General features: G+C 33.8%; 1 protein-coding gene across 2 annotated transcripts in view; it reads left to right on the top strand.

Moving 5' to 3' along the window:
* Positions 1-27,756, top strand: part of LOC113399608 (protein real-time) — a 70,465-nt gene that overhangs the window by 13,608 nt on the left and 29,101 nt on the right. For both annotated transcript variants that reach the window (XM_064216739.1, XM_064216738.1), the window contains exons 2-5: positions 11,833-11,982; positions 19,074-19,205; positions 22,763-22,892; positions 23,769-23,945. In XM_064216739.1, coding sequence (XP_064072809.1) covers positions 11,833-11,982; positions 19,074-19,205; positions 22,763-22,892; positions 23,769-23,945 — 589 coding nt within the window. The remainder of the gene's footprint in view (positions 1-11,832; positions 11,983-19,073; positions 19,206-22,762; positions 22,893-23,768; positions 23,946-27,756) is intronic.

Raw genomic sequence — 27,756 nt, 5'->3', positions numbered from 1 at the left:
TGAAATAAGCCTTTAGGAGGACGTTATTATACATTTATATGTAACAATTTTATCTAGAGAAAACGAGACCCGGTTTTTAAGAAGCCATGGAACCGACGCCATTGCTTACTATTCAAATAATTTATTCTAATTAAGTAAATTTAACAATTAAACGTTTATGAACCGTCAATGTTCAGCTCTGCCACCGTTTCGGAAAGCAGTCGCCAGAAAAGAAACGGCTAATTAATTTTATTCCGCACGAGATCGGAATATTAATATATTAATATTGGCAATTATTAATATAATATATATATATATATATATATTTATGGACGACACTAGATGTTACCACAGATGTAGTTTCATAAGTGCTTATATAATCCAAATCGTAATTAACGGAGCGAGACAAAACAAAATAGACACGAAAAATAGCAAACGAGTCTGTGCAGAAGCTTATTAAAATAATAATTCAGAAACCGTGTACAGACCGTGGTTTACTATTACCGAACAAATATTTACATTATTTGAAGTTGAAACTGTTTTATTAATTTTTTTTTTTTTTAAATATTATACATTTACAGCAATTAACTTATATTGACTGGTAGTAGGGCTTTGTGCAAGCCCGTCTGGGTAGGTACCAAACCTCATCATATATTCTACCACCATAAAGCAATACCTACTATAGTTGTATTCCAGTTAAAAGGGGCCCGTGTTACAACAGGCACAAGGAACATACCATCGCAGGTCCCAAGGTTGGTGGCGCATTGGTGATGTGTGAAATACCTATATGATAAAATATAATAAAGAAAGATAATATACGTAAAATATCTATTAAGATTCTTCGTTTTATGATTTTGTATTGAATCGTTCCTTTCGAATATATTTGGAATACACTAGTAATATATCCAGTACATAAAAATGTATAGATGTATATGGTAGGTACTATTGTCTTGACAGTTCTTTACGTGTGCTAAATTATAAATTATGTAGACGTCTTTAAGTGAATGACATTTAAATTAAAGGATTCCGTTACGTACATACTAATCAAGCTAATAAATGGGACTTATTAAAGATATACATTTTTAATGGCACTGTGTTAACGCTGAAGTATTATCTGTGATCAAATGGTGGATGAGTCTTTAGTCTAGTCCAACAAATATGAATAAAGATAAACACTCCTAAGATTTACGTATTCCATGCCACGCTAATCGCAAATCAATAATTAATATCATATGTATATTATTCAAGCTCGACCAATGACTTCGCGTCAATTTAATGTAAATTGTAGACAATAGGGATTTGTTTTCCACTGTTCTCACTTATAATATTATTTAATCACATCGTTTTTTTCCGAATTGATAGAGGCCACAGTGGCCTCTACAGCGTCACCGGGCGGGAAAATCACTAAAAGTAACATTATTTATACCCCGTAGTGAATATCTGGACAGCGCGATTCAAGAAAGTGACATTTCCAATCAGCGCCATCTATCGCTACCGAGTTGTAACAAACACAATTATACACATTATATATTGGTTAAGTCATTATTTATACAAATAAATAAATAGAGAGTTTTACCTTACAATAAAACTTACCTATTATTTTTCCTTAAGACATCCGGAATCCAGATAATTTCTACTTGGTGCATCTCGAGTCAATAATGAAGTTAAAAGTTGGTGTCGAAAAAAGTGCGCCCATTAGTGCCGCCAAAAGTGATAGTGGCGCCGGAAGTACGAAGGGAGGAAGTCGCTAAGCTGAAAATCGCTAAAAAAGACAGGTGCTTGGCTCAAGATGGATTCCGGATGTGGACACGGAATAAATAATATCATTTGTATTTCCAAATGTATATAATGACTGGACTTTATAGAATTATTAGCGAGAAACTTTACACGATCTATTTGTGTTTCCTTTTGATGTTAACTGTACGAATCTTATCAATAATTCCGCGTGACATATAAACCGAAATTACTATATTACGATAACAGGTCAGACGGCGAATTACTTTATCTCTGCAACAATGTAAACACTTGATAAAATTAGATTGACAATTGTTCCTATTGATTTTGTCCAAAGACCTTAATACATTTGGAGCTAGAATTCAACTATTGAATTGTGCCAATCAATAATGATTTGACGGTTGGCAATCGAATTCGATGATATGTTCAATCCACAGTTGTCCTTAGTAGTAAGCACGACAAACAATAATTTACAAATTCTGTTCTATTCTCTGTTTGCTGCATTTTAGTCTGTCAGATTTACTCGTCAATATCTCGTAGAGTGCCGGAAGTCACAAAGTGGCGGTACATGAATGATTTTTTTAATAAAACTAATTTAACAAATATAATCGATTTTTAATTTTTTACTGTCTTTCTTTTTAATCGTCTCACGCACTCTAAGACATCTTGTAGCTACGTAGTCGACTCACTCATACTTAAGCACACCGATAACAAGGTAACGTGGAGGGGCGCGTCTTCGTGAGTGAATAGATCTTTACACGCGTTATGTGTACCACGTGACATCCCACATCACCCGGGCTCGGCCATTGACGTTCAGTCTGAGAATCCTTACTACTAAGCGCTTTACAGTGTAAGCTGATTAATAGTATTTGATACTTGCTATCATGGTGTTCGTAATCATAGGATATACATAGATTTAACTTTGTATGCTTCTTTCTAATCAGTATATTTATGTATTATTTATGTCTAATAGGCTCTTAATTGTTTCGGCTCAAGGGTAACTTGCACATTTATGAATTCTCTGGAGGTATTCTATGTGTTCATCAGTATTTCGTATTATTTGACAGAAAACTTAAAGGATTCTCTGTCGCATATTATAAGTATAATATATAAATAAGTAGAGGTGTAAATTTTAAATTTTGTGATGGAATTTACGCCTGTATATATATATATATATATATATATATATATATATATATATATATATATATATATATATATATAATCTTATATAGTCTAATACATATTCAGACAATTTTATTGTTTTATTTGTAACGAAGAGTCATTTCCGCTGTAGAAGTAGAAAGTAACTTTAATTTATCGCCGATGGTGACGCAGTTGTGATGCTAATTATTGCGGTATGGGTGTCAGTTTTCACTATAAACATCTAAATATAATGGTTAGCTCTGATTAGGATATATGTCCGATTTCAGCTTCGATGGTCTCAATCTCACAATTGAAGGCCCGGAAAAGTCTAGGAGTAGGATCACCTCCTTACATAAGCACTTACCTTTTTTTGTTAAAAGTTCTTGACGAATCAAAACATTTGAATGACATTTAAGCTCAGTACTAAAGTTAAACTAATAAAACTTAGTTTCCGAGTCCTCAAAGTTAATACAACATTCCTGGGGCACGATACCCGTTTCTATAATAAGAATCCATTTCGCCTATTCAAAAATTTAATCTCATGTCACCATTGATAAATAAGGCGTATTACTCAATACAAGATTATATTAATAATAAAAATCCATGCATATAGTATTCGTTGATTTCCATATTGTCTTATATTCCATACGTTTAATTGTACTTGCCAAGTTCTCTTATTAAAATGTTAGAAGGGAGAGTTACTCTTTTAATTAGTTTCTTGCCGGTTCTTCTAGGTAGAATCTACTTTTCTAACCGGTAGTAGCTTTACATTTAACTCAATACTGTAACATGACGAAATTGCTTTTATGAGATTACTTGAATAAAGTGTACTTTGATTCTGAGTATCTCAAGATGTGTAGCCTTCTTAACTAACTACTAGAGTCTAGTAGTCCATTAACTAGAGTAACAAGATAATGTCGTCTAATGTGCCACATAGCGTTTGGCAACGCTTGAATAAACTAATAAACTCGATACGAAATATATACTAGAAATCCACCAGTTTTCCTTGTTTCATAAGAGCTTGAAGAAAAAGCATCCCCTTTAACCATTAATAAAGGTACCGAATAAAATATTTGTTTCTGCAGTAGAAGTTTTAATATATTATATAATATTAATTACTTACTTTTTATGTGCTGCGGTTTGAGTGCAATGTATGCGTTGCATCATTCAGATTTCAAACTAAATAACTAACAATTCGTAGCTGAATAACTAGGTTACCGATTCTATTGCTAATCTTAAGCAATATACGGTGGAAAGGTTTTCCAAGAAGCTATATGTTATCCTTGATGATCGCCAGGCATATTTAAAAGTAACATGGAAATAAAAATAGGTTTAAATGAAGAAATGAGTCAAGAGAACTATATGGATGGCTATCACGATTTATAGGTCAACAGATCGAGTAAAGATCGCCGAGAAATGTTAAAGCCGCAGGTTCAATGTTGACTCATTGAGCTATTGTCGTAGTCTCTCACAGCAAAAGTTTAGCTTAGTTAGGGAGAAAATAAATATGTTAGTGAAGAATTAAGACATTTTGACCATTTTTTTTATGATGGCCTGTCTCAAACACTAACCAACGTAGGATAAGCAACAAAAGGTGTCTCTCTGTTTAATTTAATAGTGACTCCAGGCCGCTATTGAGAATTTAGATTTAGAAAACTCCATAATTTTTTATGAGATCAATGTTTTAAGGCTTCAGGATCGAAAGCCTGATAGTAGCCTTTAAAGCAAGTAGTTAGGTGATTAATAAAACTAGTTAGATCTAGAATTTTTTAGTAAGATATCTTTAGAAGGTACATACGTAATGTTTCTTAATTTTGTCATACACATAAAAGAGTAACTACTGAGTTTCTTATTGGTTATCATCTCTAGACTCATATCCGGAAGAGATGGAAGCTCTACACTTGACTCAAACCGGTTAATTATTTCTCAATATCTAAGTAAATCTACTTGTTTAAAATATGTTTCGTTTTCCGCCGTTTTTTACCGCAATATAATAACTAAATGTTCTTGAGAAAGTTATCTAAAGCAAAATGTAAATATTTGATAAGCAAGATGAAGTTATTTCTACTTCCCCTTTGAAAGATTTAAATTGAAGTGATGCAGGTGTTTAAGTTTTAGTATTTTAAGTTAACAAACCACCTATCTCTTTGAAGACAGCGTCTTTCAATCCCACGGGGTTTTTCCATTGGAACACAATATAACTTTGTAGCAGATCTTTGTAACGGTCGTGTTGGTTGCCTATCATATTACACGTGAGTCTCACGTGATGCCGTTAGAGTTATAGTATTGTCCATATACGGCTAAGCAGACAAATAATACCGGGAACAAGCCTCACCTAGCTGCTCAGTTTGCTACCGGTTAGAAAGGGCTAGTTAAATTATTTTGTGGGTTAATGTACATACGCTTTTACATCAGGATCCCTTAATTGTATAATTCTCATAAAGTTATTTAGGAACGTTTGTGTTATTGGCTTTTTAGATGATAGTACCTTAGGATTGAAACGATAAACGCGAGACCTTTTCAAATACAATTTTTAGTAAATGGCTTCATTGTCAATTATGGTGATAATCGAGGGGGAGCACCAAAATTGAAGGCCGTGATATGCGGGCCGACGATCAGGGCGTCACAGTGGCATGCGGAAGTGATCTCGTGATATCCCCCGAAGAATTAGAGGGTATCGCTAGTTTTTAAGTGGGTATTCCGGTGTACTAGAATAAAAGAACCGTAGATCAAGAAATCACTGCTCGAGAGAGGGCTGTAATAAAGTGTGTGACATCAATTTAACCCTTGATGTATATTAGTCGCTTTATTTTAATGTTAGTTATATGTCAAACAATTGACAGTCTCGACGATTAGCCTCCACAATACGGCAAATAATTCATCTATATATGCAAAAGTACTAAGTGTTTTTATTTTATACTTGAGTGCACTTATAAGATAGAAGCTTAAGGGACATATTAGTCCTCGTTCTCCTTTCCAGTGGAATAAACCAGTAATTTCTTCGTCATAGTACAAAATAAGTACTTTTGTTAATAATTATCATTTCTAATTGTAACGAGATGTTATAATTACCTTTTTTATTTTGTATAAATTTGCATTTGGCAATTTTCGTCGCTCAAGGCTCAAATTAAATTGCTCAAGGTTTTATATCAAGCGTTATCTTTGGTAAGATAAAAGTGAAGGCATACTTCGTTGATTTAATTTAAAATGAAATGATAAACTTCCGCCTCTTAGGCGACGGAACCTAATCTTTAATTTATATTTATTTTCATTTGCCCACTGGAAAATTTTCTATATGTGTACGAACGACTTTAAAGGCTCATTACTAGTAACTCGGGCACGGACTTACAATGAAAATATAAAATATTTGATACATTTTCAACATGAAACCTACAAATAACTTATTGAAACTCTTGCGATAACGATCGACCATTTAATTTGGACTTCAACGCCGCATTCGTTGTCTCCCACACACGAGGACAATGCAAATACTTGCACTGCAAATATCGAACCAGTGCAGCGGTTTGCAGCGTTGAAGGATTTCGAGATTCAATGTTACGGCGTCTCTTCGCACGTTTCGCGTGCACACGTTAGCACATATGTTTGAAGGTCATTCTATTCGTTGTTAGTAGTATTATATGATGAATATATAATTTATTTAATAAATAAACAAATTGAGCTTGTAATATACGACGTGTTTATTTTTCGGGTTTTTCTAGATAACTATTTATGAAGACGCGGCCGTGGCTTGTATTCTTAAGGATTATTATACTTTATTCCAATTAAATACTGAATTAAAATACTTTATTTAGTATTTCAGCCTATTTTCTATGAATACTATTCACATTTCATCTTTTTAGGTAAATTGATTTCATTAAAACAATAAAATTTAATAGAAATTTCAATTATATTTCTTATTTAAATAATATAATGCTACACTTTCAATGATTATATATCATATTCCCTGTATGCATCCTATATGTCATACACCAAACAAACATCAGCTGCTACAAATGTTCCGGATTAAGTGTAGCGCGGCCCAAATTAAAGTAATTAGGATTTCATCTCACGTAAATTTTGAATGACTTCCGGTGGATCACTTTCTATTCTATATTTGTGTGATACATGCGGTTATTATGTCAGACATCGTGTACCTGACTTGAATATCGAACTGCTTTATTGGTATACAAAATTATCTGTCCATATTTGTCTTGTCAAATCTCAAAAATAATGTAGTTAAGCGTGAATAGCGCAATAGTACGACACAATTTAAATGTAGCATCGACAAATAAAATATATATGAATATATATATATATATATATTTGGTTATATGACATTACAAATCATAACGTTTGCGTAAAGATAATTTTCGCATAAGAAAATAAAATTATTGATGATTTTGAAGTCACTCAATTCGGATGTGATCGGTTTTACGAATTTTTCCTATGTTACATCTAAGTTGTGTCGTACTATACCTAGCGATGTAAAAAGTCGCAGGATCGATCCACAGTCTTCGAGCTAATGTCGTCCTCACTCCTAAGACAAGCGATAGGTTTATAAGGGGTAAATAGGAATATTCGTAATTCCTTAATTCATTTCAGGCATTGCTACTATTATTTTGAAAAAATAATAAAAATACACAAAATTGTGATCATTGCTGTTTTGTCGAAGTCTATTATGCTTTAGTATGTTAGTAACAGTCTGAACATCCACAACAACTGGGCTAAGGCTCAACCAATCAGTAGAACTTTACGAATTTGTTCTACCAATGTGATACCTATGATTTCATTCTAGAATTTCAATTTTGACTGATTACATTAGTAATTGTATTAACTTATAGATTCATTATTAACATTTTAAAAGGCAAGTTGGATAATAGATCTTAGATTTATCGCTGTCTAATATACAATAGAGCCGTTACTATGCCTGTACGTAATATTTTACTTGGTGGTAGGGCTTTGTGCAAGCCCGTCTGGGTAGGTACCACCCACTCATCAGATATTCTACCGCCAAATAACAGTACTCTGTATTGTTGTGTTCCGGTTAGAAGGGTGAGTGAGCCAGTGTAATCACAGGCACAAGGGACATAACATCTTAGTTCCCAAGGTTGGTGGCGCATAGGTGATGTAAGGAATGGTTAATATTTCTTACAGCGCCTTTGTCTATGGGCCATGGTGACCACTTACCATCAGGTGGCCCATATGGTCGTCCGCCAATCAAAGCCATAAAAAAAAAATAATTGTTTAATAAAAAACAATATACATTAATAAAATTAAAATACATGTTGTATGTATATATATGTTATGTATATATTAACATTAAATTAATTTAGGAGGGTTTTGTTATATTAATTAGTGTTTATTATAAATGATCCTATACACTTAAATAAGCAGCTTGATACCTTAAGAGCACTGTTTTTTTTTTGTATATAACTTGTTATGAAGGCTTAAAAATATCGTAATAAAACAATTAAATCTTGTTTATCGTAGCAAGCGCTCGTATATAGTTATAATAGGTTGCTCTTATATTATTCGTTTATTTATATTCTCAAGTTACTTAACTTTAAACAATTTGATGTAACTTACGTTTGTATGTACAGGTATGCTAATTATGTATTTCTTTTTATGGGATATAATGAGATAGACTGGATTTTAATTAGATTATATCGCCAACTGAATACGAGCTACCAAAAAGCTAATATACTGGTGAACTATGTATCGTATTACCGACTGACTGTTGTCAAACCTCTTAAGGAATAAATTAAGTTAAGGTAATAGAACTTATGTATGTTTTTTCCTCAATGCTACGAACAGCTTAGTTTAATACAAATTATAATAACGTAACATGAGTCTTATTGCCCTTAAAGTCGGCTGTTATGCGCCTTAAACTGTCTTTGACTTTAATTATTTATATATATGTTACTGTAAAAGCTCGAACTAAGGTAAATCTTAAGATTTTCCAGTAAAACTTAAGATTTACCGACATGAGTTGGTAAATGTAAGTATTTATTATAAAGGGACGACTTTTTCGGACTTTTACCATTCCAACCTAACATGTAAATCCTAAGATTGACCAAGTGAATGATGGTAAAATTTCGAATCCCAAAGTTTTATGGACATTAGTTTTACCATTCATAATCGGTAAATCTTAGGTTTTACCGTAGTTCGAGCTTTTATAGTAACATATATATACATTGACCGTCAAAGCTGAGAACGCGTCGAAACAAATTGTGGCCAACCGTTGGCCACTAAGTACACGCACACTAGTAATATCATGTTTGGCGAGTATCAAGCATAATAAAGTTAACCAGCGTAGTTCTTTTGTAGATCTACACTCTTATTGTTAAATGTATTCAGCTTATTTTTGAAATCCAAATAATGTAACTTACGGTTAATCTGAATTCACTTGCAATTACTTTATAAATGATAAGATGCCAACGAAGAGATAATATTGATTTATGTAACACGTCTGCTTGTTCATAATACCGACACGATCAGCGCGTCAATGTCAAGGACGACATGAACTAGATTCGCCGAGATCACATTCGTTTGATCTTATGTAAGATATATACATATATATATATTACCAACAGTTCGCTTCGATCGCCGTAAATAAATAAACAGATACCCCTTATTTATTAAATATATAATTATGATTTCAGTAAAAACTTCCACCGGTTCGAAACTTAATATAACAAGTTTGATTTCAATTATTATTTTGTGCGAAGTATGTTCGTCTGTGACACGCTTATTGTTTGACAGTAATTTGTAATCACCCGTCTTGTTCTTTTCACGTTGACGTTCTAAAAAACAGAGAAAAATTAAAACTTTCACTTGGAAGAGAAAGCGTAATTTCCTTATGACTAATGAATGTCCAAAAAAATTTGCACATTTAATAACGTTTTTTAATTCACCCTCGTAGTCTAATTATTAGTCTAATTGTAAGTATAAAATATAATGCAGGTGCTCCCTAACTTAATATCACGCTAAGGTTTTCTCTAGTTTGTACCGGAATTTTATATCTAAGAAGGAATTATCGTTTGTCGGATTTGAAATGAGCTCGACTCTTATATTAATCAAATATATGTGGAGTTTTTAAGTAATTGTTTGCTTAATAAAAAACACGTGGAACGGTTTTTGTCTCTTAATTAAAAGTTATATAAATAACTAGCGAAAATAGCTTAAATTCCACCTCCGAACAGCAAAATTTAGTAATATCGTGTTCCGGTTTGAAGGGTGAGTGAGCCAGTGTAACTCTGTAGTCTCTTTGGAACTACATGTTATGTCATCTTTTGCCTGTGCACTACATTTAGTTCCAAAGATTGGTAAGGCATTGGTGATGTAAGGATAGCCGTTTAAGCAACCCAGTTAAGCTCTCAGTAGACTTGATTATTCTTGATCTAATCAATAATCAACCTAACATTCGATTAATTGAACAAAATATTCATAAACTATGTTACTTAACTTTTCTCGATAATGTGTCTCATAATTATAGATAATATACATCTCTAGAGTAGTTTGTAAATGAGTTAATAAACAGACAAATTTATAAATGAAGATTACTGTTAAGGAACTAAATAAATTAGCTCTAGCACTGTTAATACTTGTCAATTCGACAGTGACCTTGAATTCGATCTATATCAATTACGTACGTAAGTTTTATACCAATAAAATATTATGTAAAAGCAACCGACCTTGTACGTCGAGACAAACCATTTCTTTTGTAAAACATTTGCCAAATTATCGCAACATCAAAGAAACGGAATGTCTGACACGCTGATGCGATTTAACGCTAGGATTGCCCAATCTCGATTTCATATCCGTGGCTCCGAGGTCGCTTACTAAACGCCTCGCGATCAGCGCTGAAGGTTGATGGGGAGAGTGGTTCCTATTTATTTGAGTCCTCGACAGCATTGTCTCGTTATTTCCAAGAAATGCCGAAAAAAACATTTAGTACCTTTTTAAAACACGTTAGGAAATTTCGCATCAGTGATTTTGCTTTTGGATGTTTAATATTAAAGTCTTGTATTTCTAACTAATGTTAGTAGTTGATAGAATGAAGATTGATTGAATGAAGTCTTAATTTTGAAAGAGTTTCAATTGTTTCTTTCGCAACCCATGGTCCAGTCATACATTAATCTTAACTGAATGATTGCATTTCTGTTTAATTTACGTTGTGCTCAATGGTAAAGGAAAACATCGTTAGAAAACCTTCTTGAGTCGGATGAAATTTTACCACACGTGTATCCACAAGCTCACGAGGATAAGAGGGCCATCAGTGAGATATTCACTATCTGTACTATTTTACGTATTTATTTATTTCATAGCCTAAACAAATCAGTGAATGTTTTTATATTTCCGGTTCGCCAAACTTGTTTTTAGATGCGAAATTGATGTAGTAAATTCCATTCATTTAAATATTTCGTTTTCGTAACTTTCGCTAACAAGTTCTTAGATGTATTCACTATGAATTTTTTAAACTTTTCAATACTTACAATATTTTACTTTTTAAATAGAAACTCCATTAAGGTACAAATTGGGATTTAAGTCTTGAAATTTGCGGTACAATTTGTACGGTACAGTGGACAGTAAACATTGTTATAGTGTCACTCGCCCATATTACGAGTGGCGATTTATGGGAAGACGATGTCCATTTAATGTATATGCCTAATATTATGTTTATATATAACTATGTAGATGCTAAAAAACTTTAGAAAAGATACAAAATAGAGAATTAATGATCGTGACGAAATTTTTGCTGTTTGGAATTTGTTATTCAATTCTAAACTAATTTCTGTATTATCAGAAGACCTTTTTTTATGTCTCATCTTGACTCTTAGGTTATAGTCGCATCGTGAAGTATAGCATAAAAGGGAATAATGGTTTACTTTGGTATTGTTAACAAAAATTTTGGGTACAAAAAATCTAATTTTGTGATCTTGTATTTTGACATTTAATTTTGTTTGTTAACAGGCATATGAAATGCGGTTCCCGAGCTGTCCTCAGATACCGGTGGTAATTGAATGCGTGATCACCGAGGACAGCTGGTCCGCAGACGATTCGCAACGCCACACGACCAGGCGGTGCCAGCTAAATGTTGATGCGCCATATTTGTTGAAGAAGGTGAGCCAATTGTATAATACTAAAAAAAAAAACCATGAAATTGGATGATACTACAAGATAATTTGTATTGATATATCGTTTAGTTTTCCAAACTCTTATCTAAAGCAGTTGACGCAATGTCACAGTATTCTAGGAGAAGCATGGCAGCTAGTTGAATAAGGAAAAAGGCAGAATAATTTATTTTTTAAAAACAATGTATGTCTTTAAAAGCAAATCCCAAAGTATAATATACAAAGAGAATTCAAAAAATCTTAAAACTTACAAACAAGACTTGTTTGTATCTACGAGTGCTGCCTTTTAAGTTGTGTCGTTTGAGATAAGTATAGACGATCTATATATATGATAGATTATTACCGTCTATTATCTTTCAAATACTTCTCTTCTCTTCACTTTTGCATGGGTTCAAACCAGTTTTTAAAACATTTATTCCACTCCGGAGTGGGGGTAGTCGAAATGGCTGATTTGTATGTGTCAATAGCTTCTTCGGATTAGATGAAACGTTGACCACGAAGACTGCTTAATTTTGGGGAGCGTTAAAAAATCGTTAGGGCTTAAGTCAGGGCTGTGAGGCGGATGATCTAAAATTTAGATATCTTGGGTGCTCAAAAACATATTTGTTTGGCGGGCGTTATGCGAACTTGCTTAGTCATGGTGCAGTATCATACGTCTTGAATTATTTTTTTGAAATTTGGTGATGACTTATGGCAAACAAATAGGTATGGTAGTCGGGGGTAACCGTCTTGCGATCTTATAGTACAATAGTGGCGACGTAGCCACCCTTTGCCACAAACGAGGCAACCATCTTTTTTTTAAGTTATATTATATATATATAACAAAATTGCTGCTATTCTTTATCTCAAAGCATTAATATCAGAATTTCCGCCAGCTGGTGATTTACTTGGTGGTTGAGCTTTGTGCGAGCCCATCTGGTAACTCATGAGATATTGAAAAACAACAATACATAATATTGTTGTGTTCTGATTAGAAGGGTCAATGAGCCAGTGTAACTACAGGCACAACATTTTAGGGTCATAACATTTTAGCTCCCAAGGTTGGTGGCGTATTAACGATTATAAGTATGGTTAATATTTCTTAAAACGTATGTTCTTAGGCGGTGGTGACCACTTACCACGAGCTGGCCCATTTGCCCACCCGCATCACTATGTATATATGGGCGCAAGTCGCCATTGGCAATGGTTTAAAATATTAATAATATAAAATAATAATTATATATTGTCAATTATCATTTAAATGTTTATATTTTATAATGTAAATTTCTAAAACACTATTATTCAATAAGTAAAACTTAATTTGGATTCGTCTTGCAGCGCCACCTATAATGTGTCAACGGACTATGTAATAAAAATATTATATTCTTTTTTAAGTAATTCAATTGTAATTAATTAAGAGCTATATTTAATAATAAGAACCAAATAGATATTCATTTTTAATATTAAACTATATTTTAAGAATTAATTTGCAGTAATTGCATTAATTTATTATAAAAAGTTGTAGTTGTGAATATCCGTTTGATTCATTCGAAGAGGACTCGTTAGAAACGGGCATTGTTATAGCAACGCCATATTGGATCGACACATTTTTGTGAAAATACAATAAATTGTTAATATAACAAATAAATATTATTTAAGTTGATTGCGTTTCACTGCGATGGAAGCTGTAAACCCTATTACTTCTCCGATAGCAGCGGTGGGATCACAGCCCCGAGACTCTTCAAGACCTCCGGATGAGTCAACATTCACTATGGAACAAGTTATGGGTCTTCTAACATCTATTACGAGGACAGCTGCAACAAGCGCTGCAAGAGCAACATTAACTGAGGAGACCGTAACTTTGCGGCGACACCATGATTTTTATCTTCCGCCGTTCAACCCTGATGAGAGATCACATGACATCAGGGACTGGTGCGCTAATGTTGATGAGATTATTATAAAATTGAATATTCCGCCACATGAAGCTCGAATGAAGGCCATTCTGCAATTGAGAGGACGAGCCAAGATATGGGCCGACACCTGGTCGCTGCACTCAACGACGTGGGAGCAAGTGAAGCAGGAGCTGATCCATACCTTTGGTAAGGAGTTCCGGTACGCGGATGACGTGCAAAAATGGCGCAGCTACACTTCGGACCAGGCGAGCAGCTACGCTGAATATGCTACGACGGCCTGGACGCTTTTCAAGAGAGTTAGACCAGAAGCTTCCGCTGCCGAGGTAGTAGATGCACTCATCACAGGTATTTATCCTGAGTTTATTAGGTCTGAGTTGTTGAGAAATACACCCGAATCGCTTCCCAAATTAGTATCGATTTTAAAAACATTTCGAAAACGTAAAATTGAAAATACAGAGAGTAAATATAACGATTCTAAAAAACTCCGTGTTACGGGACCTTCGAAGGATCAAATTATATGTTTCAATTGTAATAAGCCCGGTCATTTATCACGAGATTGTAGAGATAAAAATCTCTCTAAGCGTAACTCTCTTTTATTGCAATCAAATAATAATCCCGGTAGCAGTGGTAGTTATAGTAACGCTAAGATTATTGAGTGTAGTTATTGTCATCGTACGGGACACTTAGAGAAAAATTGTTTTCGACGTCAAAGTGACGAACGTAACTCCTCGAACAAAAACATTAATTATTGTTCATCTATTAAGCGTAGCACTATTCATGTAATTATTGGTAACAAAAAATATAACTGTCTTTTTGATACTGGAGCCGACTGCTCATTAATTCGTGAAAAAATAGCAGGTTCCGTTCCCGGTAAACGTAAACAAGTTGATATGAAGTTTGTCGGTATTGGGGGTCAAACAGTTATTTCAAAGCAAAGTATTACGACTATAGTTGATATTGATAATGTTAGCCTAGAGCTCGAATTTAATGTAGTAGGTGACAATGAAACCCAATTTGATATCTTAATAGGTTTTAATCTTTTAAAAATACCCGGACTTAGCGTTACCCTTAGTGAAGACAATATATTTATTAATCGTGAGTTTTTTATCAATGAATGTTTGAATTTGACACCAACTTTTGAGTTAGATACCGACCTCACTGACCCAACACAAATTAAGGAAATTCGTCATATTATTAATGAGTTCAAGGATCATTTTACGTCTGGAAATCGCGTCTCACGGGTGACAACCGGGGAGTTAAAAATTAGATTAAAAAACCCCGATAAGATTGTACAACGCCGACCGTATCGTTTGTCCCCCGTGGAACGTGAGAAAGTCAGGGAAATTATTAAAGACTTAAAAGAAAATGGCATAATTAGGGATAGCTCGTCCCCATTTAGTAGTCCTATATTATTAGTCAAGAAAAAAAACGGCTCAGACCGACTTTGTGTTGATTTCCGTGAACTAAATTCAAATACCGTTAGAGATAATTATCCACTTCCCCTTATAGCGGACCAAATTGACAGATTAGGCAAAGCTCGTTATTACAGTTGTTTAGACATGGCCTCTGGTTTCCACGGTATACCCATAGCAGAAGAATCCATCGAAAAGACTGCATTTGTGACGCCAGATGGACAATTTGAATACCTTCGAATGCCATTCGGTCTTTGCAATGCTCCATCAGTATATCAACGCGCCATAAATAAAGCCTTGGGTGATTATAAGGATAATATTGCTTTAGTTTATGTTGACGATATTTTGATTATGTCTGAAACTGTACAGCAGGGTTTGATAAATTTGAAACTTATTTTGACTAGACTAGCTCAGGCAGGATTTTCTCTAAACATTTCCAAGTGTTCCTTTCTCAAAACTAAAATTGAATATCTTGGTAACATTATAGAAAATGGCACCGTTAAGCCAAGCCCAAGAAAAATTCAGGCTCTGACTAACTCTCCAACGCCTAAAAATATCAAAGAAGTAAGGCAATTTAACGGCTTGGCAGGCTATTTCCGTAAATTTGTACCGAATTTCTCTAAAATCATGGCTCCTTTATACAATTTAACTAAAGCAAATATTTCTTTTAATTGGACTGATCAACACGAACTCGCTCGACAAAAAATAATTGATATACTTACATCTTCTCCAGTTTTAACTATATTTGATCCTAATCTCCCCACAGAACTTCATACAGATGCCAGCTCAATTGGTTATGGTGCTGTTCTTATTCAAAGACAAAACGGAAATCCACTAGTAGTAGCTTATTTTAGTACAAGAACTTCAAATACAGAGAGTAAATATCACTCTTATGAACTGGAGACTCTTGCTGTGGTGAAGGCTATAAAACATTTTCGGCATTTTCTTCATGGTCGATCATTTAAAGTAGTCACAGACTGTAACTCTCTAAAGGCTTCGAGTCATAAACGAGACCTAACCCCCAGAGTGCACAGATGGTGGGCCTTTTTGCAAAATTTTCAATTTGAAATTGAATATCGCAAGGGCGTCAAACTGTCTCATGCCGACTTTTTCAGTCGTAATCCAATGAAAAATTCCAGTGGACGACAATTAAATCATTGTTTCGAAATAAATAAATCAAGCTCCTTAATTTGGTCTGTTAATACCGCAACCCTTGATCATAACTGGCTACTTATTGAACAAAAACGCGATTCGACTCTAGTTAATATTGTAGAACAATTGAAAGGTGATTCGATTCCCAAAAATATAGCGGATACTTACGTTATACTTCAGGATAAATTACTGAGACGTAAAGTACAGATAAATAATAAAACACATAAATTAATTATAGTTCCACGTAATTACAGGTGGAATCTTATATCCCATTATCACGATAATCTTCAACATTTTAGTTGGGAAAAGATCCTTCAAAAATTGCGAGAACAGTATTGGTTCCCTAATATGAGTAGATTAGTTAGGAAGTTTGTAGAAAATTGTGTTATGTGTAGAGTAAGAAAGGGGATATCGGGCGCTAGACAGGTTACTCTTCATCCAATTGATAAAATAGCTGTGCCCTTCCATACTGTTCATGCAGATATAACCGGACGAATGAACGGAAAACGCAATGAACCTGAATATGCTTTCGTATTTATTGATGGTTTCACTAAGTATGTCCATATGCTTTATACCAATGATCGTACAAGCGAAACTGCTATCAAATGTTTTCAAAATCTTATTACAATATTCGGCCCACCAACGCGATTAATTACCGATCAGGATAAAAGCATGACATCTACAGAATTTAAAAAATTTTGCGAACAATATGGGATTCAACATCATGTAGTAGCTAAGGGAGCTAGCAGGGCCAACGGGCAAGTTGAACGATTAATGAAAGTCTTAAAAGATAATATGTCCGTTATAGAAACTAATAGACCATGGCACACCGCTTTACAAGAATTACAACTGGCTATTAACTGTACAGTATCAAAAAGTACAGGAAAAAGTCCAATGGAATTATTATTAGGTAAAAGATGTTCCCCACCTGCCATCAAAATACTACAAATTGACGATGACATACTGACAGACAACGTAGAGGAAATTAGATCAATTGCTAAAAAACGGATGGACGAGCGGTCCCTTAATGATAAAATGCGCTTTGATAGAGGTAAAGCTACAATTCGCCCATTTAAAGTCGGTGATTTCGTCTTGATGCAGCGCCATGAACGACACACCACTAAGTTAGGCCCTAAATTTGAAGGTCCGATGGAAATTTTAGAAATATTGGCAAATGATCGATACAGACTTAAACATGTAAACCTTCGTGGGTGTTCAGAAAAAATTGCAAGTCATGATGCCTTACGGCCTGCCCCTACAGCTCAATCAGACCCTTTTAATGATTCTGACAACTCGGACGAATTTACCGTATGGGCGGAGGAATCAAATGAGACTGATTTACGTGACGGTGCTTCTACTTCCTCTGCTCCGGTCAATGTTGATACTGTATGATTGCATTCTGTTAATATGATTTATTTTATGGTGTAATTAACATATATGCATTTTTGTTGATATGTTTTATTTTATGGCGTAATTAACATTATTTTTTTTGTTGATATAATTTATATCATGAAATAATTAATATGTGCGTGTATGTGTAAATTTATTTTTCCTAACCTATTCTATATCCCTTCCTAAAACGCTGGTTGGCCACCATGCGTATCCTTAAACCTGGTCTTATTGGCTAGATCCCAGGATGGGTGATGCCTTATGTGTTGGCTAGATCCCAGGAGGGGTGATGCCTTATGTGTTGGCTAGATCCCAGGATGGGTGATGCCTTGTGTGTTGGCTAGATCCCAGCATGGGTGATGCCTTGTGTGTTGGCTAGATCCCAGCATGGGTGATGCCTTGTGTGTTGGCTAGATCCCAGCATGGGTGATGCCTTGTGTGTTGGCTAGATCCCAGCATGGGTGATGCCTTGTGTGTTGGCTAGATCCCAGCATGGGTGATGCCTTGTGTGTTGGCTAGATCCCAGCATGGGTGATGCCTTGTGTGTTGGCTAGATCCCAGCATGGTCGATGCCTTGTATGAAATTATATCATAACATGTAACAGCGCAGGGGACGCGCTGGAGTCAGTATGGCCGTATGGGCGCAAGTCGCCATTGGCAATGGTTTAAAATATTAATAATATAAAATAATAATTATATATTGTCAATTATCATTTAAATGTTTATATTTTATAATGTAAATTTCTAAAACACTATTATTCAATAAGTAAAACTTAATTTGGATTCGTCTTGCAGCGCCACCTATAATGTGTCAACGGACTATGTAATAAAAATATTATATTCTTTTTTAAGTAATTCAATTGTAATTAATTAAGAGCTATATTTAATAATAAGAACCAAATAGATATTCATTTTTAATATTAAACTATATTTTAAGAATTAATTTGCAGTAATTGCATTAATTTATTATAAAAAGTTGTAGTTGTGAATATCCGTTTGATTCATTCGAAGAGGACTCGTTAGAAACGGGCATTGTTATAGCAACGCCATATTGGATCGACACATTTTTGTGAAAATACAATAAATTGTTAATATAACAAATAAATATTATTTAAGTTGATTGCGTTTCACTGCGATGGAAGCTGTAAACCCTATTACTTCTCCGATATATACTATAGAAAAAGAAGCAAATATAATATAAATATAACGAGTATTTAATAATATATATTTCGCAGATGATCGGTGTCGATTATGTCTACTTCATTCAGAAGAATCACCTGGACCTCAAGAATAGAGTGCTGGAAATCGAAGCTACAAACGAAACCTTCGCCTCCAGAGTATCGGTCATAGAGAAATGTAAATATTATGTAAGTATGCGTAGATTTCGTTTTTAATTTCTTTAAAATAAGACATATCAAATTAAATGTACATTTTTTTAATACAGTTAAAATTTATTGTATTGTAAACTATAATAATTTTAAAGTTTCCAATTTCCACGTATTTTTATTGATATCTTGTATGTGTGTATCAATCCCGCATTGGAGCAGCGTCGTGGAGTAAGCTCTAAACGTTCTCTTTAAAGGTTGAGAACTTTACTTTTATGTTTAATCTAAAATTAAAATTGAAATTTTCTTTATTCCAGTAATATATGACTGAAGTAAATGAAAGGTAAAACTGTCAGATTTGAATATAGATTCTACCGATAGAACTAGCAAGAAAATCAGTTGTTCCTTTTCCCCAATTAATTTACCAAAAAAAGACAAGTACCACCCTAAAAATACTTTTAGAGGATTTTTTTACGACGTACGAGATTACATGAACATAATGAGACAAGTTTTTCTTCTCTCACATTAATCGCAAATAGACCGTGATATCCTAAATAACCATGAATTTGAATAATTTTGGAAGAAACAGATGGCTCAGTTTAATTATTTGATTTACTCTATAACTGGAAAGGTCGTGACGCAAACCATCTATTTTTGAACGCTTTCCGAATAACTATTCACTAGGAGTTATTTTGCTCAGTATGTGTAGGACGTAGGTATATGGAAAAGTTAAGCGTTTAGATAAAACTAATATTAATTAACTCAAATGTATTTATTCGTATTTTATGACTTTTGATAAATAAGTTGATTAGTGATTCATCGGCTTATTGTAACTCACTACTGGACATAAGCCACTCCCAAGGTGCGCCAACGCTCCCGGCCCTCCGCTTCCCACACACAGGTCGGCCGAGGGCAATTCATGTGTTTTTAGTAAAGTTACTGTTAAAACATTAATTTTATGCTGTACAATATCATATAGATAATAAAAAAGCATGAAGTATTCATGCTGGATATATTTATATGATTAATAAAGTTAACTACTTAATCTAATGATTTCGATTCGATCTTTCGATCCAGTTTAGTATTTATTTAATAAAGCTTATAAGATCTTGAATAAAAACATATAGATTTTAAATCAGCCTTACTAATATTACATTACATTGAATGAGTATAGATATAAAAAAAAAATTGCGAACGTCTGAAAAACTAAGATTAATTACGAATTTAACAGAAACCCTCATAGTGTCGATATCTAGGGCGCACTTTGAAACATTCGTTATAAAATGTCAATAAAGAACTCGATGTACAGCTTGGCCTATAGAATTAACTAGAGCAAACACTAAATAATGATCATATTAAACCTGTACTTTTCAGTGCATATAATTAGGTTTATTCAATTGCTGTTTATTTTTTTTTAACAAAGTCGTCATGTTCACTATATATATGAAATTTATATTTTAAAGAAATGTAGGTACAATTTTGATAATTCTGGACTATGATTTAGATTGTGTGCGATTTGAGGGTGTCTGCTTAATTTAAATTAAATAAATAATGAGATAACTCAAGGCAAAGTAAATTGGTTAACTTGGTATCTTCATCAGCAATAAAGCTTGGTACAAAAAACATTTGAGAGGTGATATTGATGTGTTCTGGTGAAGGGTGACTGAGCCAGTGAAGCTACCGGTACAAAGGACATAAAATCCTAGTTCCCAGGCTCAGTCGCACATTGTCGATGTCGAAAAGAATGGTTAAAATTTCTTATAGCGTCAGTGGTGACCAGCAAGAGGCCCATTTGTCAGTCCGACCATCTTGGATATAAAAAAAGAAACTACACAATAGTAGTTTTATAATGACTAAAATAGTAATATTTCCCTGTTTTGTAACTCCGAAACCTCCCTTCTATTTATTTTGGTGGACATCGAGTCTAAATACTATATTTCTAGTGGATTAACGAACTATCGCACGTTTTATTCCACTGTTATGTCTACGGATCACGCGGCGCAGTGACAATAAAATGTTTTAGTCGTGTAAATATTTGTACGAAGCGTTATCTATATCGCTTATTTTGAATGTGTTTGTTATTTCGTTTATCTGATAGCAACGGAGATATGTTTGATATGTTTGTGATCGATTGCATGGAGATATGTCTCTTGTATCGATACGGTGTCACTGGAGCCGATCTGGCGTGGGCATTAAAGTTACGAGATTTTCAATAAATAGATCTCTGACTTGATAACTTAATAAACCGCATATTAAATTGTTTATAATTATATATAATACAAAATTAATTGGTATATGTTATAACAAAGTATTAAAAGTATAAAATCAACGAATAAATAAGCCACTATCAATATTTACAATATTGGTACAATTAAAAAGGCTTATAGGTTTGTCTGATATGGGGATTTATTCTAAATAGGACGTTAAGCCTTTGAGGACGTCATAGTTACTTATTAAAAAAATAAACAGATGTTGATGGAAAGAGTTTCTAATGAGATTTGGGTGGTTATTCTCGATATAATCTATATTCCGAGCAACATAAAAGACAAAAAAATTCACGAGTTTCGCTAGTTCTTCTCACGCCAGGACATTTTCCTTTCCGAATCGACGATAGTGTTTAATTCGACAATATTTAAGTTAATGCTTATTTATTAAATAAAAATATTTATTGATATTAGACGTGTGTATGTGTGATAGCTGATATATATATCTACATAAACACACGTGTATAGGGCGATGTATTCCGAGGAGTTTCTCATAAACGTTTAATTAAACTTGTGACAAAGCGCGCGCTCGACCTTGCAGCGCGGCTCACGTACCGCTTCGACATCGCCACAAACTAATTACATGTTACAAGAAACCGATGTGCTTATTATTGCTTGCATATTCTAATAATAATAATTAGTTATGTACGAGATATAATGAACTCTGTTTCGATATACTTAGGCTTCATATTGAAATTGCTACGGCGACAGGTGCTTTGATCAACACGACTCACACGGTAGATGTTAACTTAATCAATATCCGTTTTCATATGTAGGACTTTATTGAATATATGTTTGAAGGCCTTATTTATAATATAGACTGATTTCTCTCTTTCTCTTATTAATTATTTCACATTGAAAGAGAAATATATAAAGCATTGTTTAACTATTCATCGATTCGACACCATTCATGGGTTCAAATTGGTAGCTTTACTTTTTGTAAAATCTTGTAAAGTAACTTTTGATTTTGGATATTTTTTTATTTTATGACATAAGATTTGCTTTTTTGAAAATTATATATTTAAGTGCATATTTTAATTAATTGAGTTCACATTTCGAATGATCGCTCACCGTTACCTATAAAATTTAATGATAATTTGCCATAGATAAAAAAACAAAAGGCTTATAGTGAGGCAACAAATGCAAATTCCCGGTAGTGGGAAACGATGGGTCTTTTTGTTAATACGTCAATAATTAATAATTAAAGTGACACACTTGACGTATTAACAAAGAGACGCCATCTGCCTTTTGTTATGTAATCTGAATAACCTACAACCGCATTACCGACGAGCGATTATAGGACAAGTCGGTCATGATATAAATTCACTTAAACAGGTGCATCCGGAGAATCCTGATTGGACGTGCTTTGAACAGAGCGCTTTACTTGACGTCAAGAATTTCTTCGGTCTCGAAAACACCGTAGAGAAGATAGCGATGAAGCAATACGCCGCGAACATTGCTAAAGGTGAGCTCGCACGAATGTAATCGTGTCACTTTAACCTTTACAAGCAATTGAAAAGGGACTTGACGCTACGCAGGTATTCTCCACCTTTATGGCGGCAAATGCAAAAAAAATACAACAATAATAATGGTTCGCACGATAAAAAAACGTTTAAATATATAAATAAATATTAATTGTAATATTGTAAAATTTCGTTTATTCCAATCGAAGTAGGAATTAAGGTGAACAAACCTTGGATTGACATATTCCTTGCGATTTGTTAATAGCTCAACTATATTGTACAATTCTTTGACCATTATATCTTTATTTCTAATACAACATTATTCCACTCAACTTTAATAAGTATATATTCACTTTAATTATATTTTGAAGCCTTCGATCAATGATATCGTACCAAATCGTTGTCTAATTTTGTTTATTTGGCTTTTATCCTTTTGTGGATGGAATACCTTATAGATCACGATCATCCCGCAACAGGAAGCCGCGCAGACGTTTCTCAAATGAGGCATCAGATTCAGGAGACCGTACGTCTTATATTTGGTGTCAAGTATAATATTAAATGTTATGTCTCAATGTTCTAAACTTAAAATGTTTTGGCATATGTATGCATCAATATTTGGTTTTTTATTTTTCGTGTTTTTGTTTCTTTATCGTCTCCCTATGCAATAGTGACGTTTAATTAATGGCGGCAAACGTCTATTAGTTATTGAGATAAATATTAATGAGTATTGCAGTCGGAATAATAATATTGTGTGCGTCCAAATTTTTTTTTTTTGTAAATAATTTCTCTGTTTGCAGGACTATAAAATATACTCTTATTATTGAAAGAAGTAGCTTTTCGTAACTTAATTCTTTTATGATATGTGTTTTAATAAACAGGGAAGGAATTGATCGAGGTGTTCATGAAAGAAGTGTACGAGACTGGCGTGAAGGAACTGCGACCGTGGAACGCATTAGAGCCTGGAAAAAACCGCGAACTAAGACGGGTCGTGTCTCGTGGTACGGAGCCACTCTCGCCGCCACCCGTTGCTGAAACTAAGAAGCTTTCAATACCAGGTCAGTGGGTACTCACTGTAAAACATACTAAGAAACAAGAAAACTTAAATTAAGAATCTTAACAGACTCCCCGACCTAAAAACTTTTAAAAGATATATACATATATGTTCCCTGTTTATTGAGCTCAAACACGAAAACTGCCGTGAGGTGACGATCGGTATCCAGCTCATTACAAATGCTGCATCATCAGGCCAAGGTTGCCAAGGTTATGTTATTGTATGAATATTCTGAATCAAATATCGTTCGTAAATAAAATAAAATCAAAATAGGTTCATCCGCAACTATCGCGTCAAAAATATACACGACCACACGTTAAACCACCATTTGTTTATTAATATCTATAAATATTTACCTAAGAACGCGACTTATTTTCTTAATAAACTTGAACACGTATAACCATAAACCTGTTTCAAAAAAAGTAACAGAGAAAGAAAGAGACAGAGTTAAAGGAATATCTTCAGAAAAACCTAAACTGTAACTGTTCGATGTCGGGTCTGAACCTCGCGCGTACAGTACATAACATCCAGTTAAGTAGTTATGAAATAACTGTTAATTGATTCAGTAACACGAAGATGGCTTAGTTAATATCCGTTTTGTTGTAAGGTGTATTCAATCATGAGCCTAAAGCAATTTTAGGTGAATGATCTAGGGATATCCAGTATTTCCAAATACTATCGTAATGCTTGTTTGCCAAGAACATCAAATATATTTTTTATTGGAACTGATTGACTTGTGTAGATGATTTGTATTTACTAATTATGTTTTGTGCTTGGCTGTGAAGGAATGTATCATTTTGAAAAAATGTCCAGAATTTTTTTGACGTAGGCCCTCAAAGTTTTGTACATCAACCCAAATTCATAAAAATCGTAAGACATGTATTTTCTTTATTGTTTTTGTAGGGATTGGCAAAAAGGCAACCTGACGGTAAGTGTTCACCATCGGTAATAATCAACTGTAATAAATATTAACTTTTACATTGTTAATATGTCGCCAAGGAAACTAACACAACAATACTAAGTATTGCTGTTTGGCGGTAGAATATGTCATGATTGGGTGATACCTACCCAGGCGGCCTTGCACAAAACCCAAGCACCAAGTAGTATAGTATAATACCGTAACATTAAAACACCACAAATTAATCGTTATTTTAGAACTTATGCTGATAATAAAAAAGGTAATCTGCAAAAACATAAAATGTCTATAAACCAAGATCTTTAAGAAGATACAGCAGACACGACGGCGTCTGTTTACGTCGTAAATTTAGCTTTTATCCAAGTAATCTTGATAGGCTTAAACAAAAGGAGCGTTCTAAATATGCCGTTATTTAACTTATTTGTGTTAATAATTAGTAAAGATGAAGATCCAAAATTTAGGATTAGAGATTACAGATGACATAGAGAAGGATTAAATAATTTGACTAAATACGGAATGATCATTGGTCATTTGCTCCGCAGTGCCGACCAATAAATACCCTTTTAGATCAAATCGAAATTAATGCATCTGACGTTGATTAGCGTTTCAGAATCTGCAGGATAGTATTAATAATGGTATATTATATTATCATTTAGGTTTTGCCAAACGAGGCAGTCAAATAAATTTGTCTTTGTCATCGCCTTTAGTTGGTTTTTTTTTTATTAAAATCAAAGTTTTTTATTCGAGAAGCTGTTTTAAGCATCATTGAATTGTCATTTTAAATGATAATATTAAATGTAAGCTACCGTTAATTATATGAGCTGATGGACCGTCAAATTTAAGTGACAGATTCTCAGGGAAACCCAAAAATTCCGGCGATCCAGGTTAATCTTATTGACAGCTCGTATATTATTCGAACACAAAACGTTGAGCGCAGGAAATACCAACGAAATCGGCATCGCGGTTTTGGATAAACCGCAGTTATAAATCGTTTGTCACGAACGAATATTGTAGCCATTGTTGTCGATTCAGGAAAATACTTGTTTTTTCTTAACTGAAGTCTTAAGGAGGATCTTACTACTAAGATCGGTAAATCGTGTTGTGTTTTTATTCCATTTCATGTTAATTCACGAGTCAGCCTTAACATAATTATGACACATATATACACGGCTAGTTTATAGATGTTCAATGTTTTATGTAAATCGATTTTCTAGCAGTTTCTAGAATAACTGATGCGCGCGTGTGAACGCACAGCCGCTTCGGTATAATTTTAACATTCGATTTAATTAATTGTTCAGTTTGGAAGATCTCGCCTCTATACTAATTTGCAAATAGCGTTTTATGATCGTTGTACGCAAATATTCTCTCTAATAATCATTGGAATTGTTCATCACTACAAATTTTGGTTTGAATAATTGTTTATACACGGGTGTATGTGTAACCTTGTATGCTGATATATGTATATTGAGATTGATATTAAACATTTCGATAACGTTTGACCGATCACTATGAAAGTGTCAACTTCCTATATATGTATGTATGTCTGTAGGATATTTGGTCAGAGATGGATTAAATATTGTGTTTGGACGTCATTGGGTAGACGTATGTGGGTATCGTGCAAAATGAGATAAAGTTTAAATCACAATGAGTCTCTGAACACTAAGTAGTTTCTAGGCAGGTAGTGTTTCGGCAACCGTTTACTAAGCACGTGTATGCAAGTGCATGCCGACCACTCGCCTCCCAGCTGTACGGGTGGTGGCACTTGTGTTTTTCTTTCATTAATAAAATATACAGGACAACTTACAAGGACCGTAATGGTGAGAATTGGAACGACAAGCATTATGTTTGAGCTATATGTATCGGTTAATAGTGTTTAGATAAATTTAAAAAGGCATAACAAAATTATAGGCATAGTATGTTTGTGAGTGATGTACAAAAACGATCTAAATATATAAAACTATTTCCTTCCTTTGAAATATATATTCGTATGTTTGCGTTCACACGAAGTATTCCCAACCGCAGTGTGAGCACATGAATCACTCGAAAACTTAAGTCTTTTCCTAGATTACGGCCATTACGAAGTTTTCGGTGAGGATTTAGGTATTTGCATAAAACAAGCTCGTGATTTCTACTTCGTTTGCGTCAACGTTAGTTAATAAAGTCGTTTTTAGTGTTTGCCGAGTGGAAGAAATTGAATCCATACCATGGTAAACAAACAAAACTCATGTTATTATTACTGGATCATATCGAATTTTGTCCATTAAAGAACGACTTACTGAACGTTTTGCGTGACCGTTTACCTTTTGGGGCCAGTCAGTTCGATCAATGTCGTGGTCGAAAATAGAATATTCGTTTAAGAGGTAACATTATCCAAAGTCATCAATAGTCGTTTCATCCACAACGATGTTGTGTTTAAGTTCGAGAGTATTATGATAAAATTCATTCATATTCATTCATACAATAATATATTCTTCATTAAATAGGTACACTAGGTTTAAATGAATAGTATTTTAAACGAAGATTACGGTTTCAAATCTAAATTGTCATTATCATCTCCTTTAAATTAAGAAGAGCCGTATATCTGTATAAATATACCCAGTCGAAAATCAAAACATAAAATTTTGCATTTACATTATAAGTAAGAGATTGTAATTTCAGTAGTTCGGGATGGCAAAATAAAATTATGTTTTTTACAATGATGCTCCAATCTCTCTATATTTCTTTACAATCCCTCACAATCATCCAATTGTTTTCCTTGTGACAGCTCAATCGTTTTCAAAATAAGAAACAGTGTTACATGCCAGTATTAAATGTTATTCCATAAAAAAATATTAACTAAAGTTGTACAAATTATTGATCAATTAATTACAATAATAATTGTATATATTTATAGTATGTG

This window comes from Vanessa tameamea, chromosome 13 (genome assembly GCF_037043105.1).
Source record: "Vanessa tameamea isolate UH-Manoa-2023 chromosome 13, ilVanTame1 primary haplotype, whole genome shotgun sequence".
NCBI classification, from domain to species: Eukaryota; Metazoa; Arthropoda; class Insecta; order Lepidoptera; family Nymphalidae; genus Vanessa; species Vanessa tameamea.
Note: the sequence above shows the minus strand (reverse complement) of the source record. Positions and strands in the feature narration are given on the sequence as shown.